Raw genomic sequence first — 19,183 nt, forward strand, 5'->3', positions numbered from 1 at the left:
CTGCCCATTAGGATAAAGTTCCATTATAACAAAAATGTCATCTGAAAGTTCTGTGGAGGTCGTGAAAATACCTACATTTATCAGAATAATTCTATTCTCTGCAATAAACAAATGGAATAATGAAAAGCAAATGTTTTTGAAAGCAGCTGACCTCATGAATTCTATACGGTGGTACAAAATTGCTGATCAACAAGTGTGTCTGTGATCACTTTGTAAGTTTGGCCACGTAGCCTCCATTATCAGGAGCCTAAAACACACTGAACAACAGCTTGGGCTAGTTGCTGTGGCACTAATGTTGCAGCTCAGACTAAGCCAGACTCACCTCATGTCTCAGGAGACCATTTTTTCTAGACTACTTTGAGATTTTTTTCTTTTTAACTTATGCGAATGCAGAAGAAGATAGACAAACTTCTGGAAAGTTGTAAGAGACCAAAAACAAGGCGGGGAGGGAGGGTGGGGAATTGATTCCAGAATGTAAAACCACATTATTTCTTAGTCATGATCAGTTAGGAGGATGTATGGTTGTGACCAGGGGAAAATAAAAGCTGGAGATTAACTCTTGGAGACAGTTGGCAAGAGTTACAAAAACGTGCTCCCAAAATCACACACTCTGCAAGAATATGAAGAGTTGATGCCATACAGGTGGGCGCTGAGCATGTAAACAAAGGGATCCCAGTAGTACTAATGGAAGTCCTCAGACATGGAAAAGAACCACCACGATAAGACAGTCTTCCTCAGTAAGATGCCTATGACTCTGAGGGGATAGTCAGTGGCAGACTAATCTTCCTTTCATTCCATCCTTTGGTCTTTTTGCTGAAGCTGAGAACTGAGGACTCAGCAGCTAAAAGGCTTACTTCAGAAGGACAGGAGATGAATACTGACTCACCTAACAGTGTCAGATTTTGTCAGCTAATAACTTTATATTTTGAGGCTAAGCCTGGCAGGTACATCTTATCTCCACTGCTAAAAGTATTACTGATTGTGTCTGGATGAGATGAAAATAGCAGATGATTTCTGGCAGATTTTCCACAGCTCTGTACCCACTAAGGTGGTAAGGACTGAAGAGAAGGCCGTGATAGACACACTGAACAACAGCTTGGGCTAGCTGCTGTGGCACTAATGTTGCAGCTCAGACTAAGCCAGACTCACCTCACGTCTCAGGAGATCATTTTTTCTAGACTACTTTGAGATTTTTTTCTTTTTAAGAATATCTCTGGCTGGGTGCAGTGGCTCACGCCTGTAATCCCAGCACTTTGGGAGGCCAAGCTGGGTGGATCACAAGGTCAGGAGTTCGAGACCAGCCTGGTCAATATGGTGAAATCCCATCTCTACTCAAAATAGAAAAATTAGCTGGATGTGGTGGCGGGTGCCTATAATCCCAGCTATTCAGGAGGCTGAGGCAGGAGAATCACTTGAATCTGGGAGGCAGAGGTTGTAGTGAGCCGAGGTCACGCCATTGCACTCCAGCCTGGGTGACAGAGCGAGACTCCATCTCAAAAAACAAACAAAAAAACTATCCCTGCCAGACCTTCTGTTGTTGTTCTGAAGTGGGCAGTACATTCCTTCAGCATATAGTGGGAGCTACTTTCTTAGTTATAAGTTTTAGGGTGCCATCCAATGAAAGAATTTTTCCCTCTAACAGTCCTACTAAAATGCATTAGGTTTTTAGGTGGCTTTGGAGGACTAGATTTTGATAAGTCTCCCTTCCTATTATGGAATATCTGAAATTGGTAAAAAAACAACTTTCTCAAGACAGAAGTCCCATTTTATGCAAACTCCAACTGGGAGGAGCCAGATACATATTAAATACTGTAGCTGATAAGTTGGAATAGGAGCAGTAAGCTAGTAAAAGTGAATAATTAAAAAATCATTAAGAGGTAAGGAATAAGAACTGCAAATACTGCTGCTGAGACTAACTTAAAATTCAAGCATATTGATTTTGAAGTCATGCTTCTAAATAAGGATAAACAGTATTTCAACAAATTATTAATATTCTGCATTCATATTTGTAACAAATTCCTTTAATTATACCATAAAATCATATTTTTTTCTTTCTTTCTTTTTTTTTGGTGAGACAGGGTCTCGCTCTATTGCCAAGGCTGGAGTGCAGTAGCACGAACATGGCTCACTGCAGCCTTGACCTCCTGGGATCAAGAGATTCTCCCACCTAAGCCTTCCATGTAGCTGGGACCACAGGCACACGCCTCTGTGCCAGGCTAACTTTTTTTTATTTTTTTGTAGAGATGGGGGTCTTACTTTGTTGCCCAGGCTAGTCTTGGAACTCCAAGCAATCCTCCCGCCTTGGCCTCCCAAAGTGCTGGGATTACAGGTGCGAGCCATGTGACATTTCCCCATTCTACTAGTTTAATAACTTACATATGTTTTGACACATATTAGCTTATCAATAGCAATAAAAAGTACTTTAAAAGGAGACTGATTTTCAAGATTTCCTGACATTAAAAAAAACAAAGGAACACAGAACAGGCATCTAATGTTACCCATGCTGCTGAAAATACAGTTCTCAGAAAATAGGCAGCCTTGTGTGATGTTTAACTTCAGAGGCTCAAAAATGAGTATATATGTATGTGTATGATATGTGAGTGTGAGAATCTGGAACCAATCCTATCTTACAGAATACAAGCCTTCAGCATTTGGGGCGCATAATTATTTTGATGATAGGTAATGGTTTACACCTAAAAATCTGCTTCGTAGAAGAACATTTCACAGCATGCAATGAACCTTAAAAATCATGCCATAAACATGCAAACACATGGTATAAGTTTAAAATATCAGGTTCAGGCCGGGCGTGGTGGCTCACGCCTGTAATCCCAGCACTTTGGGAGGCCGAGGTGGGTGGATCACAAGGTCAGGAGATCGAGACCATGGTGAAACCCCGTCTCTACTAAAAATAGAAAAAATTAGCCGGGCGCAGGGGCAGGCGCCTGTAGTCCCAGCTACTCGGGAGGCTGAGGCAGGAGAATGGCGTGAACCCAGGAGGCGGAGCTTGCAGTGAGCCGAGATTGCGCCACTGCACTCCAGCCTGGGCGACAGAGCAAGACTCCGTCTCAAAAAAAAAAAAAAAAAAAAAAAAAAAAAAAAATATCAGGTTCAAAAAGAATTTCATTTCTTTAAAAGATAATTTGAATAAAAAATAATGTAAGATGGTAAACACAAAATTTTTGATGTGTATGGCTGTAGAATGAACATCCCCTCTAAAAAATTACCATTTTTTTTTAAAAGATGGACTGAGTTCTTAAAAATTCTCTTTGTGGGTTAATCTAAAATTGTTTCCTTTATTTATTACTGAAATTACAGCCATTCTTAAAACTACATCCCCACCAAGTTTGGGAATAAAGTTTACATTTGGACCTGTATAAATTACAGTTTCACATTCTTTCTACCATTGAAGGCTGGTTCTAAATTACAATAAACAACTTTTCTAGACCAGAACTCTTGCTATTCAGATTTCCTATGCACTATTTCAAGGCAAAAACTGTGGTGCCAATTATTACACATCTGGAAAAAAATCCAAGTTTAAGCTAAAAATGATCTTTGTAGAAAGCTTCTGCTTTTTGCACAAGGTCACAAGAAGATTTTATGGACTAATACTTAGCCAATACTTTACTGCCAAAGACAGCAAAGAAAATTCTGAAAAGTCAGTCTTTACCTTCCTTTCGGAAAGATCCTCTTCCCAAAGATTTCATTAAAGACATTTAGGACAACAATCTTTAGGGTTTACTACAAAAAAGATGAGCACGATTTTACCATTGAAGTTGATCGACTGCTTGCAACAAGGCTTGATCCTCCATAGTTTGAATTGAGGCTTCCAATTGGTGCATTATGGGATGGTCCCAATAAACTGTGTATATCACTGTGACCAGTAGGCAAACTGGTGGAAGGTCCCACAGCATGGTTCCGCAGCACATGGATTGCATCATCCAGTCTGTCTAAACGATCCTCCATTCGAGACTGCTGTATGGATTAAAAAAAACATGGAGGTTATTGCTGGCATCTGTTAGATTCATTAACTGCTATGTTTCCTACTATGTGATATGTGGAAGATAGCAAGTGAAATGCAGTATCAAGTAGCTTCAAAAGCAACCACCTGAACTATAAATCAACAGCAAAAAAAGCCTATCTGTCTGTAGATTATGCTAAATTTTCAAAGCTTCAGAAACAAATCACTGCTTTATAAAATGAATTTACCAAACTACCATGAGGTTATTTCTTTTAGCCTCTACAAAAGATGAAGGACACTATGTCATTTCTCAATAAGAGTTGCTAAAAAAAAAAAAAAAAAAAAAAAAAAAAAAGTACAACCTATATTTTAATACTGATCTTTGAATGATGGCAATTTGGGGAAGGGACCTCAAATCCAGTAAGTTTAAGTTTTAATTTTGTCTTAAGTATATAAAGCACATGTATCTTATATGGTGAACACATCCAGATATGTTCTTTGACAAAACTAAATAAATGGTATTGCCGGTGTGTGGATACACACATGCCCCATACACAAACATATTAGAATTAAAAAAATCAAAAGCACATGCCAGTAGAGCTGTTTTAAAAAGGATCACTTTCAACAACATAAGAGACAAAAGTATTCCTATATACTATGATAAAAACTGAAATAGTCAATTGTTTGATTTTTATAAGACTGGAGTCTGTACAACTTAAAGATTTTAAATGAATAATGGGAAGTATAATTAATTGAAACACAAAAAAGGCACCATCTAAAAGAAATAGTACCTCACAGACATCCTTTAAGAAGGACATTGCATCTTGCAAATGCTCGTGAAGTTGCTGCTCAACTCGATTTTTCTGGCAAAGTCAAGACAGAACAGGAGGCAAAGCACAGGTTAAGATTAACTCCAAAAGAGATGAGGAAATAGCTGATATGCATGTCAGCATAACATGTTAGTAAAGTTAACGCCAAGACGTGCGAGATCTATTTTATTAAGATATGAAAAGGCTGGGGTTCAACAGGGAAGTTACGAGGTTAGCATCTAAACAGCACACATTGCTTATAATTGCTTGCAAAATACATGAAAAGCAAATGTTCCTTCAATTTAAAATGTTCTGTTAGTCACAGAAAAAGAATGTTTCTCTTTGCAACCTGGAATTACGAATGAGAGCATGACTTAGCATTCCATCAAATCATCCTTATTTTGTTTTTATTATACCGTGTAATTCTGGGTTACAAATACAAGTATACAAAAGCAACAGTAGTCAACATTCTCCCACAAATTCTTCATGCTCAAGTATCTAGAAGGTTCCTTTACTGCCTTGTTAAATAATGTTTTGCTTGTATGATTTCCACAATACACTTTTTTTTTTTTCCCACAAGAAAACATGGCAAATAACACTTTCATGACAAAAAACACTGGTATTCACTTAAAATTTTTAATGGAAATGTAATAAACCACATACAGTATTATGAGAAAGGGTAAAATACAAAAGGGTAAAAATTTTGCATTGCTGGATTAAATTCTCTTGCTTTTACTTGTCTTTTTAAAAAAAGTTTCCCTTTATATGTAGACATAGAAGTATAGAATGATTAAGCCCTAGATTTGTCAAAGAAACAAAAATCCTCCTAACAAAATTTTAACATCAGCTGTCCTGACACCAGAAGCCTGATGTCCCAAAGAACAGATGGCAAAAGGCATACCCAATGTGTCTTATTTTGTTCAACTGAATCAGCCATTTGTTAGCAAAGAATTCGTGTGCAATGCTAGCCTACTGTTTCTTTACTGTTATGCCAGATTTACTAAAAACAAACAAACTCTAAGCTATCAGATAAAATTGGTGTATAAGAGGCTCTTACCAGGGAGTGGAGTGAGTTTTCATAGCTTGGGGATGAAGGTGCTTGCCCTCCAGGTCTGGGCCACTGACTGGTACCTGTTAAAACCCAAAAGTACCCACACACCTGGGTTAACTCAGTGATCTTGATAATGTTGTGAAGGAAAGGGTAAAGATACTGAATAAATAAATTTACATGAATATTTTTGTTCGGCCTTCAGCACAGTATTGGCTACTTATAAGCCCAATACATTTTTAAAAATCTTTCATTATTAATAAAAAAAAAATGTAGGGAGCTGAGAAAACAGAAAAAAAAAAAAACCCTGTAATTTAACATACAGCTACCTTTATGTTTGCACATTCTTTAGACTTATTCCACACGCCTATGTATCTTGAGAAAATGCACTTACAATGTACACACTTTTAAAATTCTGTCCCCCTTCCTCTAGCATTGTACAGAAATTTTGGTAATACTATTAATGATTACATTAATATTCCCCTTATTCTCTACACTTAGTTTTTTTTTTGTTTGTTTTTGTTTTTAGTTTTTTTGAGATGGAGTCTCACTGTCGCTCAGGCTGGCGTGCAGTGGCATGATCTTGGCTCACTGCAACCTCTACCTCCTGAGTTCAAGTGATTCTCCTGCCTCTGCCTCCTGAGTAGCTGGGACTACAAGCGTGTGCCACCATGCTGGCTAATTTTTTTTTTTTTTGAGACGGAGTCTCGCTCTGTCGTCCAGGCCAGAGTGCAGTGGGCCAGATCTCGGCTCACTACAAGCTCCACCTCCCGGGTTTACGCCATTCTCCTGCCTCAGCCTCCCAAGTAGCTGGGACTACAGGTGCCCACCACCTCACCCAGCTAGGTTTTTTTTTTGTATTTTTTAGTAGAGATGGGGTTTCACCGTGTTAGCCAGGATGGTCTCGATCTCCTGACCTCGTTATCCGCCCGTCTCGGCCTCCCAAAGTGCTGGGATTATAGGCTTGAGCCACCGCGCCTGGCCTTTTTCTTTTGAGATGGCATCTCGCTCTGTTGCCTGGGCTGTAGTGCACTAGTGCCATCTTGACTCACTGCAACCTCTACCATCCAGGTTCAAGCGATTCTCCTGCCTCAGCCTCCCAAGTAGCTGGGATTACAGGCACACACCACTACACCAAGCTAATTTTTGTATTTCAGTAGAGACGAGGTTTCAACACGTTGGCCAGGCTGGTCTCGAACTCCTGACCTTAAGTGATCTGCCAGCCTCAGCCTCACAAAGTGGTAGAATTACTGGCGCGAGCCATTGTGCCTGGCTTCTACACCTAATTTGCTTAGCCACTATTGTTTCACTGCTAGACATTTTGGTTGTTATCACTCGGCTATTATGAACAGTGATATAAGTAAACATTACTCTGAGTTTTTTTCCCCCAGGGGAAAGGATGTTTTGAGGATAGTTATCATTTCCGAATCAAAGGGTATACATAAATTAACGTAAGGACAAACTGCCTTACCAAGGGGTAATATTAACTGATTGTGCCTTTAGCAATACACGGATGAATAAATTTCCCATGATTCTAAATGATCTTGGGGTCATCTGTTTAAAAATTTCCCAAAATAGTTTATACTAAATACATTAACTAGGAAAATATTATAAAAACTTCTGTAAGATGTTGTTTATCCTGTGATGTTAGAAAAGTAGAAATCTAATTTAAAAAATAAAGATAGAAAAAGAAAAGATACAAGTTCAGAGTATAAAAAGAAAAGCATAAAAAAAAATTCATCCATATGTTAGACAGAAGGCGATGTTTTAATGGTCTTGTGAAAACACCTTTAAAAGCAAAAAGACAAAAACAACTGATCAAAATCTTCATTATTTCATGATTGTGCATCTGAAAATAAGTCATTTACAGAATAAAGACTATTTAATTAAATATATATTTTTGTTCTTAATAAAAGCTTCAGTGACAATTTGAATTATATTAGAAATCAAAGTTGGAAGTTGAAGGTTTAATTTGTCTCACTCTAGAACCTTTTATTGCAGGTCAATTTGCCATATTTAGGAAGTTAATGTGACACTACAATTTATTTGTCTTAGAAAAACTTGAGGTAAATTAGAACTATTATAGTTCATTTTAGCTGAACAAGACTATTTATGAAACAATGTAGTAACTGTATTCATCAATTATATACATTTTGCAAGATGAAAAGTTGGATACAGATTCTTCATAACCTGATTATATTTCACAATTATATGCATACTGTTATGATTACATAAACACACTTTAAATACTAAAATTGTGAGAAAAAATATGCACTTCAGTTAATTTTTTTTTTTTACTTACAAGCAAATTATAAACAAATTATTTTGAGGACCATTAAAGGCTTCTTGCTAGACATACAAATGTAATCATAAATCAACTACAAACAAATTATGGACAATCTAAAATTGCTCATTGCTTCAAAAACTTGTGGGCTAATTTTATAATTAAAAGGCTGAACTGATCAACCAGAAAATCTCAGTAACTGACTATATGCAAAATATATAAAAACAACCAGCCAACACCTTAATGCTAATTTCAGTGCATTACTTCTTTCTAAGCACTGATGTAGAATTATGAATTTTAGGTGACCAGTTTAATCATAATCGATTTTGAAAAATACCTTTAATTATTAAAAAAGAATTTATCTTAATGTTGGTAATACTTTACTTTTCAATCATTTTGTTCTACTCCTTCCGTAAGTCCCCTGTAATAGGAGCCTGATCATCAAATTACTTACTTTGTGTGCAACATTAACACAAGTTTTATGTTCAAATGCCTCAGAATTGTCAGCATGCATCTGCTTTTGCAAAACATGCAGTTTTTGTGATTCTTCACTAGCTTAATATTGAGGAATCAGATGTGCACACTAAATTACTCGGGTAATAAATCATCTAGATAATTTTTGGTGCTATTAAAAAACTGTACAAAGGTCTATCTTCAATGTGTAACTCATTAAACTGGGAAAAAATTTAGATATACTTAAACTTACTTTGTTTTTATTACAGGCTGGCCTGTTCTAGTGTAACGCACTTTGTTAAAGCATGCTGAAGTCAGGTAACTGACTTAACATCAGGCAGTCTGACAGGTAATAAAAATAAGTAGCTCATCAATTAGTAGAATTGATTAGAATTTCTCTTTCTCTCATTTTTATTTTTTTCTGTGAATGCTCTGAAGATTACTATTGAGTACTACAATTATTGAACTTTTATTCACTTATATTCCAGAAGTAGGTAATGAAAGGCAAAGGAAGACTTTGCTTGTTTGCCTTCCAAGCTCCCTTAGTAAACTTATTCTCTTACTGCAAATGCTCATCTTTTCCTAAATAACTGTAGTAAACAAAGCCATTCCTCTCTTCTATCTTGTGGCGAGAGCACTGATTTTGTTCACAAGGGGTGTGGGAGATGGGTCTGTCGTTTCCTAATAGGAACCAGGAGAGAACAATTCTGTTCTTAGCCCTAGGGATAAATCCGGATGCTAAGATAAACATGGTGGCACCATTTCTGTTGCAAGTAACTGCATTAGGCCCAGTGCTGGCCAATAAGACATAAGGGGAAATCTGTTTAAGAGGCTTCTGGAAAAGGATCCTCAAAATAATTTTTAAAAGACTCTTAAAAGAAATGGATGGGATACTGAACTTGAGTTGGAAGAGGTGAGTCCGGTCATCTGGTCTCAAAATGAAGGTAAAACTGCTGCCTGGTGGCCCCCAGCCCTCCAGCCGTTGCCACCACTGTAGGGGTGGGTGGTGGGGGAAGACGGCCATGATTCAAAGGAACCAGAGCTTTTGAGAAAACTTTTTATGGTGGTCTGAGCTTTGAAACTACAGATGATAGTTTAAGAGACATTTTGAGAAATGGGGCACACTCACAGATTGTGTGGTAATGAGACCCCAAACAAAACGTTCCAGGGGCTTTGGTTTTGTGACTTATTCTTGTGTTGAAGAGGTGGAGGCAGCAAGGTGTGCTACACCACACAAGGCTGATAGGTGTGTAGTGGAACCAAAGAGAGCTGCTTCTACAGAGGATTCTGTAAAGTCTGGTGCCCATCTAACAGTGAAGAAAACTTTTGTTGGTCGTATTAAAGAAGAAACAGAAGAATATAATTTGAGAGACTACTTTGAGAAGTATGGCAAGACTGAAACCGCAGACGTTAGGGAAGACAGGCAGAGTGGAAAAAAGAGAGGATTTGCTTCATTAACTTTTGAGGATCATGATACAGTTGATAAAACTGTTGTTCAGAAATACCACCACACGGGCCGGGCGCGGTGGCTCAAGCCTGTAATCCCAGCACTTTGGGAGGCCCAGGCGGGCGGATCACGAGGTCAGGAGATCGAGACCATCCTGGCTAACATGGTGAAACCCCGTCTCTACTACAAAATACAAAAAAACTAGCCAGGCGAGGTGGCGGGCGCCTGTAGTCCCAGCTACTCGGGAGGCTGAGGCAGGAGAATGGCGTAAACCCAGGAGGCAGAGCTTGCAGTGAGCTGAGATCTGGCCACTGTACTCCAGCCTGGATGACAGAGTGAGACTCCGTCTCAAAAAAAACCAAAAAACCAAACAAAAAAAAGAAATACCACCATAGTATTAATGGGCATAACTGTGAAGTAAAAAAGGTCCTTTCTAAACAAGAGATGAAGTCTGCTGGATAACAAAGAGGTCATAGAGGTAGATCTGGCAATTTTATTATGGAGGAAACTTTGGAGGTGGTGGAGGTAATTTTGGCTGTGGTGGAAACTTTGGTGGAAGAGAAGGCTATGGTGGTGAAGGTGGTGGCAGCAGAGGTAGTTATGGAGGAGGTGATGGTGGATATAATGGATTTGGAGGTGATGGTGGCAACTATATTGGTATTCCTGGTTATAGTAGTAGAGGGGGCTATGATGGTGATGGACCAAGGATATGGTGGTGGTGGTGGAGTGATGGAGGAAACTTTGACGGTGGTAACTATGGTGGTGGTGGAAACTATAATGATTTTGGGAATTACAGTGAACAACAGCAATCAAACTATGAACCCATGAAAGGGGGCAGTTTTGGTGGAAGAAGCTCAGGCATTCCCCATGGTGGTGAAAGTGGTGGATATGGTAGCAGAAGGTTCTAAAAACAGCAGAAAAGGGCTACAGTTCTTAGCAGGAGAGAGAACAAGGAGTTGTCAGGAAAGCTGTAGGTTACGTTGAGACAGTTGTCCCAAATGCATTAGAGGAACTGTAAAAATCTGCCACAGAAGGAACGATGATCCATAGTCAGAAAAGTTACTGCAGCTTAAACAGGAAACCCTTCTTGTTCGGGACTGTCATAGCCAGTTTGCAAAAAGTGTAGCTACTGACTAATGCAATGTAGTGACAATAAGATGTATATTCCTGAGGTCTTTTATCTGTTGTAGTTTTGCCTTTTTCTTTTCACTACATCAGTCATATTGCCCTGTAAGTTGTGGTAGTGGCACCGGGAATAAAAAATTAGGGAATTTTTAACTGAAAAAAAAAAAAAGAGAGATGGTCCTTTTTTCATCTATTGGAGATTGTTACGTCTGCATGTAGTACCTTGAACCACACTGTCTTTCTACCAGTCTGAGGAAGAACTGCAAAGTAGAGCATGAGCCCTGACATAGGGGGCCAGGACCTCACCACACAAGATTATAAATCCTCTTACTGTTCAGTCTAGCTGAGACAAGAGTTTCTTTTCATTTTAGCCTAAAGCATCCTAACTGATACAATATCTCAGAACTTTCCTCCTAAGCATTCTCTGTGTAGAAATGTATGCTCTTGACCTGAAAAGTTTCCAAGGAAAACACTGGGGATTTAAAGAATGATAGCCTTAGAAGCTGCTTATGTGGCTCTGCACATGTGTATCTATCTTTAAAAGACTTGTGCTAAGTCTAACTGATGCTCAAAAGCATAAGGAATAGGGCAAGTGTGGAGAATTCCACCCACACAGTGGGTAGAATTTTTTATTCTAGATAACAGGCCATTGCCACACAAGATGCAAAATAATGTCCACATATTTATATAGGAGCTCTGGTTTGCTCTTATTCTTTTCCTTCTCCCTTTGACAGTGAATATTTTATCACACAGTGCTTTCCTTTCTTCTTTCCATCTCATCTCTGCCCTGCTATGGGTGGGCAGGGGTGTATGTGCGTTTAGGTAAGAACCATAGATACAGGAGACAGGAGAGATGGACCTGCTTAAAATCAGTCTTTGATTTGCTGTTTCAACACAAGTATGTGAAAGTACTTTTCTTTGATTATGACTGCTGAATTGAAAAAGAAGCCTTCATTACATAATTCAACAGTCCAGATTTTCATTAACAACCTGAATTAAAGAGAAAAAGAGAGCATCACCTATTAAATATCAAATAAAGATGAAGGAGGAAATGTGAGATTTTACTTGTGACCACTAGGTTTTTGGAAAATGTCTAAATCTTGGATTCTGCACTTGACTGATGACCCTTCATAGATGCTGAGCTCTGCCATGGCCTGCCTTCCTACTCAGTGTTTATTAAAACCAAAGGATACTTTGGCAGCTATCTTACTAGACAGACAAGGAGAGGTAGTGGGAATGCTGATACGGATACCTCAGATGAGAAAGTGAAACAAGCTGTGACAAAAATGACATTGATAATTTTAGTAAAACTGTGCAAAGAGGGTGAGTAGGGTTAGAGTTACATCCTTCTTCCTGTAATTTCAGCTCTGCTAAACAACAACTTTAAGTCAATGGGTCTTTCATAGTCTTGTCTATGTGGGGAACAGCTGTTTAACTTTTACTAGACAGCTGAAGCCCTGGTGTCTGGGAGAGTGGCAGAACCTGCTCATAGCTGAAAGCAGCTGCCAGCAGTTCATCATCCCCAAACCGGAATGCTTCTTAGTAGAGCCACAAAGCTAATACACAAAGCATAGGTGATGGCCCATGCAAAAAGGCTTAACAACAACAACAAAACTGCATGGACTTAACTAATGGCTTGATTAGGAAAACAGAATTGTTCCCTCAACTGTTGTTGGAGGAATATGATAACTTTATCCAGTTGCCTAATGCCTTTTCCTCAAAACAATCTAATATATTTTTTCTTCAGCAAGGCTTTTCTCCAAACACTGCTCAGAAAAAAATAGTTCAAGTTTTAAAATTATAGCTTAAAAGATATTAAACATTTTTATATATTTATTCCTAAGAAATAAAAATCCTGTTTACAATAACATCAATCATGTCTCAACAAATTTATACTATAGGATAGTATTTAGAACTTGTCTAAACTAATGTGAAAAATATTAAGGAAAAAAAAAATGTGGGCCAGGCGCAGTAGGTCACGCCTGTAATCCTAGCACTTTGGGAGAAGGATGAAGCAGGTGGATCACTTGAGGTCAGGAGTTCGAGACATGCCTGGCCAACATGGCCAACTCCATTCAAATGGAGTTCATCTCTACAAAAAAATACAAAAATTAGCCGGGTGTGGTGGTGGGTGCCTACAATCCCAGCTACTTGGGAAGCTGAGGCGGGAAATCCCTTGACCCCAGGAGGTAGAGGTGGCAGTAAGCCGAGATTACGCCACTGCACTTCAGCCTGGGCAACAGAGTGAGATTCGGTCTCAAACAGAACAAAACAAAACAAAAACAAATGTAAACCACTTATTTTCACTAACAATATTAATCCACCTTCACAGAGAGTTCTTTCCTTAGCAGAAAAACCACATCATTCCCAAGAATTTTTTCTATGTGAAATAACTTAGTTGACCTAAAAATAAAAACAGACTATCTAGCAGAAGTAGTTATTCATCTTTGAATCTTACCTGCTGTACATGGTAAGTGTGGAGAACAAGGAAGAAGTTACATGTATTTTAAAATAAACTAATCTTATATATTTTACATGCTATCTTATAAAAACAAATTTTGGGGGGGGGTGGGTATGGTGGCTGACACCTGTAATCCCAGCATTTTGGAGGGCCAAGGTGGGAGGATGCTTGAGCTCAGGGGTTCAAGACTAGGCTGGCCAACATAATGAGACCCAGTCTCTACATAAAGTAAAAAGATTAGCTTGGCATGGTGGCATACACCTGTAGTCCCAGTTACTCAGGAGGCTGAGGTGGAAGGATCATTTGAACCCAGGAGTTGGAGGCTGCATTGGGCCGAGACCATACCACTACACTCCAGCCAGGGCAACAGAGTAAGACCCTGTCTCTAAAAAAATTACTTTAGAAAAATTTTTGATTTCATTCTTTCTCCATATTTTATCTTAATTCCAATTGCCTTGTCTTATTTTTATCCTGTTGTAACTACTGTTCTTAGAAATGATCACAAATTACATTAAGAATCAGGGAAGATATTAATAAATAATTCAAAATTAGCAAATATTTTAATATTCTCCAAAATGAATTCAAGAGGAAGGCTCTCTTTACATGCTTTCTTATAGTCAAATCTAAATGATTTTTCACAAATTTTTATTAAAGTTTGTTGAGAAATAAACTAGAAATATTTCTAAGTAGACCCACACGTTAGAAGTTGTTAGATAAAACACAAGCCTACCTGTGAGAGGTGAAGGTGATCCAACTGGTGTTGATGGATTTGATGGAAAACTACTGCTGGTATGGTCAGGAGAATAAATCTAACCAGAAAACAAGAAATATACATGTATCAATAAGTGACAACAGCACATACACAAATCCATTCACATGGAGTTATTTTTATAATCTAGTTGTCACCCTTAAGACTTCAGAGTGAAAAAATTTCTCATCAAGTTTTAGACTGTTTCATCATACAGAAGCCGCAGTTTAAAAAACAGATTAAAAAGTATATATATTCTAATATGAGAGGAATAAAATAGATCATAAGTATTTATTTTTCTAGGTGAAAATAACGAAGTATTTGTTAGAACAGAAAAATAAGAAGTACCTACAAAGTTAACAAATCTGACAATCTTTCTAGAATGTGGTATCTTTAAAAATAGTCACCTCAGAAAACTATTAATACTATCTTTTAGAATGGTCTTTAAGGACAGTTTAAAAGTTGAACAAAGAAAATAATCTTTTTAATGGACCCCTTATCTCTCATTTAAAAAGTTACTCAGTTTGATCAACCACATTTTTGCCAATTTTAGCTCCAAATGATTGAGTGTTGTAAAACATTAAACTTATTCTCAGAAGATACTTTTGTCACCCTTGAAGAAAGTGAAAAAATCCTGATATGCTTCAAAAATTGTTTCCAAGATGATTTGTGGACTTCAAATCCCAATAGGTCAACTTTGAAGAGGATAAATTATCGGGATGCATAAATTTAGGTATTCTAGCTTAAAGTTTTGTTGCAATACTTTATATTTCATATTGTCAAAAATAAGTGGTGACAGACATTAATTCAAGTTTATCTAATTCAACAGTGAACACTTTTTTTGAGATGAAGTCTCACTCCGTCACCCAGGCTGGAGGGCAGTGGTGCAATCTCGGCTTAATGCAACCTCCGCCCTGCCCCAGGTTTAAGCCATTCTCTTGTCTCAGCTTCCCTAGTAGCTCAGACTACGAGTGCGCAGCACAACGCCTAGCTAACTTTTTTTTAGTAGAGATGGGTTTTCGTCATGTTGCTCAGGTTGGTCTTCAACTCCTGACCTCAGGTGATCCACCCACTTTGGCCTCCCAAAGTGCTAGGATTATAGGCGTGAGCCATGGCGCCTGGCAACAATAGTAAACACTTTAAAAGTCCCCTTAATCCAGGCACCAAAGGCCCATCCCTAAGATCTCTTCTTGGACAATCCTATTCTTTTAATAGGCATAATGATCATTTTCATTATCTCGGCACTTAGGGCAGAGAAAACAACTTATATGGATAAATTGTGGTTAAATATTTCAAAAAGGAAAACTACTTGCAAGTGCAAAAAGTCATCTGAGTGCAAAAAGTCATCCAGTAGAAATGACCTTGCTTTGAATAAACTTAGACCTCTAATGAATTTAAAGAGACCCAATTTACAGCATACAAGGAATTTCAACATTGTTTTTAAAGAAAGCATAATAATGTTCTTTCAATATTTGATAAAGTCAGATATTGGGACAGGTTCATATAAAACAAAACTCTACAAGTCACAATTGACAAATTTCATTTTTTTTTTTTTTTTTCTGAGATGGAGTCTCACTATGTTACCCAGGTTGGAGTGCAGTGTTGCAACCTCCACCTACCAGGTTCAAGTGATTTTCCTCACTCAGCCTCCCAGTAGCTGGGACTACTGGTGTGTGCCACCACGCCCGACTACATTTTGTATTTTTACTGGAGATGAGATTTTGCCATGCTGGACAGGCTGGTCTTGAACTCCTGACCTCAGGGGATCCACCCACCTCAGTCTTCCAAAGTGCTGGGATTACAGGTGTGAATCACCACAGCTGGCCAAATTTCATTTTTTAAAAAGGTAACAGGCTTTCAAATAGTAAGCAGCCCAAAGTCTACCTTCCTTTGACTACAAATGAATATATCCACTTCAAATAAAATATGCCAGTTTGTATGATGTTAGTAACTTATAATTGTAAATGCCTTTATACATCAACTATCTCAAATAGTCAGGATCTAGACACTGTAATACTCTCTTTAAAAAGCTATTTTGGAAAAGTAAAGCTATGGAAAAGAGTTCAAAACACTTTGGGAGGATCTAGTAACAGAGAGATAGTATAAGATCAATATTAGGCTGGGCACGGTGGCTCACGCCTATAATCCCAGCACTTTGGGAGGCTGAGGTGGGCGGATCACCTGAGATCAGGAGTTTGAGACCAGCCTGGCCAATATGGTGAAACTCTATCTCTACTAAACATATAAAAATTAGTCGGGTGTGGTGGGCAACTATAATCCCAGCTACTCGTGGGGTCTGAGGCAGGACAATCGCTTGAATCCGGGAGGCGGAGGTTGCAGTGAGCTGAGATGGAGCCACTGCACTCCAGCTTGGGTGACAGAGTAAGACACCATATGAAAAAAGAAAAAACAAATCAGTATTATTGGTTTTTAAGTTGTTACCTTTTAAAACATTCATAGGACATGTGGTAAATTAGCTTGGAAAGGTATATTTTTGTTCTTAGTGGCTTTGCACACATACATTGATTTATTTCAACCACATAAGTAAATTAGGGAAGGTCATCAAACTTCAACAAAAACAAAACATGTTTCAACGTACCTTTTCCTTTTCTTTCTTTTTTTTTGAGACAAGGTCTTACTCTGTCACCCAGGTTGGAGTGCAGTGGTGTAATCATGGCTCACTGCAGCTTCAACTTCCTGGGCTCAAGCAATCCTTCCACCTTGACTTCCCAAGGAGCTGGGACTACAAGCCCCCACCACCACACCCAACATTTTTGTATATTTTGTAGAGATGGGGTTCCGCTATGTTGCCCAGGCTGGTCTTAAACTCCTTGAACAAAGAAGCGATCTGCCTGCTTTGGCCTCCCAAAGTGCTGGGATTACAGGTGTGAGCCATCGCACCTGGCCTTCAACATACCTCTTTACCACTGTAAACCACCATTTCTTATGTTCAAAATTCAAATAATTATACCATTTATGAGCAACTGATGCTCATCTTTATGAAATATGTCTTGACTACAATTTTGGCAAGGGAAGGAAAGGTTGATAACACTGATGGTGGATGGATGAGTGAGAAATTTTCAGTTTCATGCAAAACTGTGATTATTACAAACTAGCCCAACTCATGAAGCAGCATTTTCTGTCACATGCTCCTGCTTACACTGTATTTCTAATCATCTACATTTGTTTGTTACCTGTTTTTTTCCTTTCCCATGGTAAAATATAAGCCCCAGAAGAACAAGGAATTTGTCTTATTAATGTAGCCTCAGATTCCACAAGAGTGCAGATAAATGGTGAGGGTTCAATGTATAGATACACAGCTGTCATTAAGAATGAAAAGCATAATCCTTGCTAGGAATTTCCATTTAAGTGCTTCTTTTCAGTCCTTGTATTTGATAAGGTCCCTAGGGTCCACCTATTTCACTCTTCCATTTCCCTTAATGTATGATTCCCCAGAGTTCTAGTCTCAGTTTTCTTTCATTTACCTGTGCTTTATCTCTTGGTAATAGTAATCTTTGTCAAATATCAACTAACACATCCAGGTGAATGACTCCTAAATTGATACCTCTCTTGTCACACTGGTTGCTAGACTTTTCTATCTGGACATGCTCTTTTTTCATCTCAAGCTCAGTTATGTCCAAACCTAAATTTTATGTTACTACCCTAAGCTTCCCATCCTTCCCATCTCTTTTCTTCTACTTAGGTTAGCAGCACCATGCTTATGGTTACCATAAGTACTCTCTCCTCTTTTCCTCTACTACTCTACTCTTCCCTCTGGAGACACCAATATCCACAATTCTCTAATGTTTCTGGGACAGGCACATGTCATAATCACTGCCATGACACCACTTTAAATTTTTACTCAAACTTGTGGCTGGACTACTTAAGTGTTTATATTTCTAGTTACTTCCCTCTCTTTCCATCCTATACATAATTGCCCTGAACTACTCAAATGTACTCAAAAACTTTTTTTTTTTTTTGAGACAGAGTCTTGCTCTGTTGCCCAGGCTGGAGTGCAGTAGCATGATCTCGGCTCACTGCAACCTCCGTCTCCCAGGTTCAAGTGATTCTACTGCCTCAGTCTTCCAAGTAGCTAGAATTACACAGGCGTGTGCCACCACCCCCGGCTAATTTTTGTGTTTTTTTTTTTCCTCTTGTTTTTTTTTTTTTTTTTTTCGAGACAGAGTTTCACTCTTGTTGCCCAGGCTGGAATGCAATGGTGCGATCTCAGCTCACTGCAGCCTCTGCCTCCTGGGTTCAAGCTATTCTCCTGCCTCAGCCTCCCGAGTAGCTGGGATTACAGGCATGCACCACCATGCCAGGATAATTTTGTATTTTTAGTAGAGACAGGGTTTCTCCATGTTGGTCAGGCTGGTCTCGAACTCCCAACCTCAGGTGATTCCACTGCCTCAGCCTCCCAGCCCTTATAATCTACTTTTAACCTACATACCCTATTATGCAAACAAAATATTTTTTCATTTGCTAAACACAGCCTGTCATCCTTTCAGAACGCTTGTTTCTTAACCTCTCCCAGATGGAATTCTACTTATCAAAGTTCAGTTCCAATGTCACTTCCCCATTTAAACATTTTCACCTTCCTTATACTCTTAGAAAATAGTATGAACTTCTCTTTGCTCTTTTACTTCACACTGTGTTATACATTATCATTATTTGTGTACCTGTCTTCTCTCCTTGACTACAAGCTCTTTGAAGACAGGAAACTTATACTGGTCAACATTGAATCCATTATTGTATGCCAGTATCTTGTACAAGCAGGTGCCCAATGTATGTATTTTTAACTTGAGCGATTAAACTACAACTGAAATTTCCTATAATACTAACTGATAAAA

General features: G+C 38.5%; 1 protein-coding gene across 10 annotated transcripts in view; it reads right to left on the minus strand.

The window, feature by feature from the left end:
- The window catches only part of LOC105489751 (transcription factor 12), a 366,026-nt gene that overhangs the window by 33,029 nt on the left and 313,814 nt on the right, over window positions 1-19,183 (minus strand). For 6 of the 10 annotated variants that reach the window (XM_011754800.3, XM_011754791.3, XM_071066792.1 and 3 more), the window contains 4 exons: window positions 14,316-14,394; window positions 5,825-5,898; window positions 4,750-4,821; window positions 3,766-3,972 (listed from right to left, as the gene is read on the minus strand). In XM_011754800.3, coding sequence (XP_011753102.1) covers window positions 3,766-3,972; window positions 4,750-4,821; window positions 5,825-5,898; window positions 14,316-14,394 — 432 coding nt within the window. The remainder of the gene's footprint in view (window positions 1-3,765; window positions 3,973-4,749; window positions 4,822-5,824; window positions 5,899-14,315; window positions 14,395-19,183) is intronic. The other 4 variants (XM_011754809.3, XM_011754819.3, XM_011754857.3 and 1 more) reach the window with 1 other exon arrangement.

Source organism: Macaca nemestrina, chromosome 7, assembly GCF_043159975.1.
Source record: "Macaca nemestrina isolate mMacNem1 chromosome 7, mMacNem.hap1, whole genome shotgun sequence".
NCBI classification, from domain to species: Eukaryota; Metazoa; Chordata; class Mammalia; order Primates; family Cercopithecidae; genus Macaca; species Macaca nemestrina.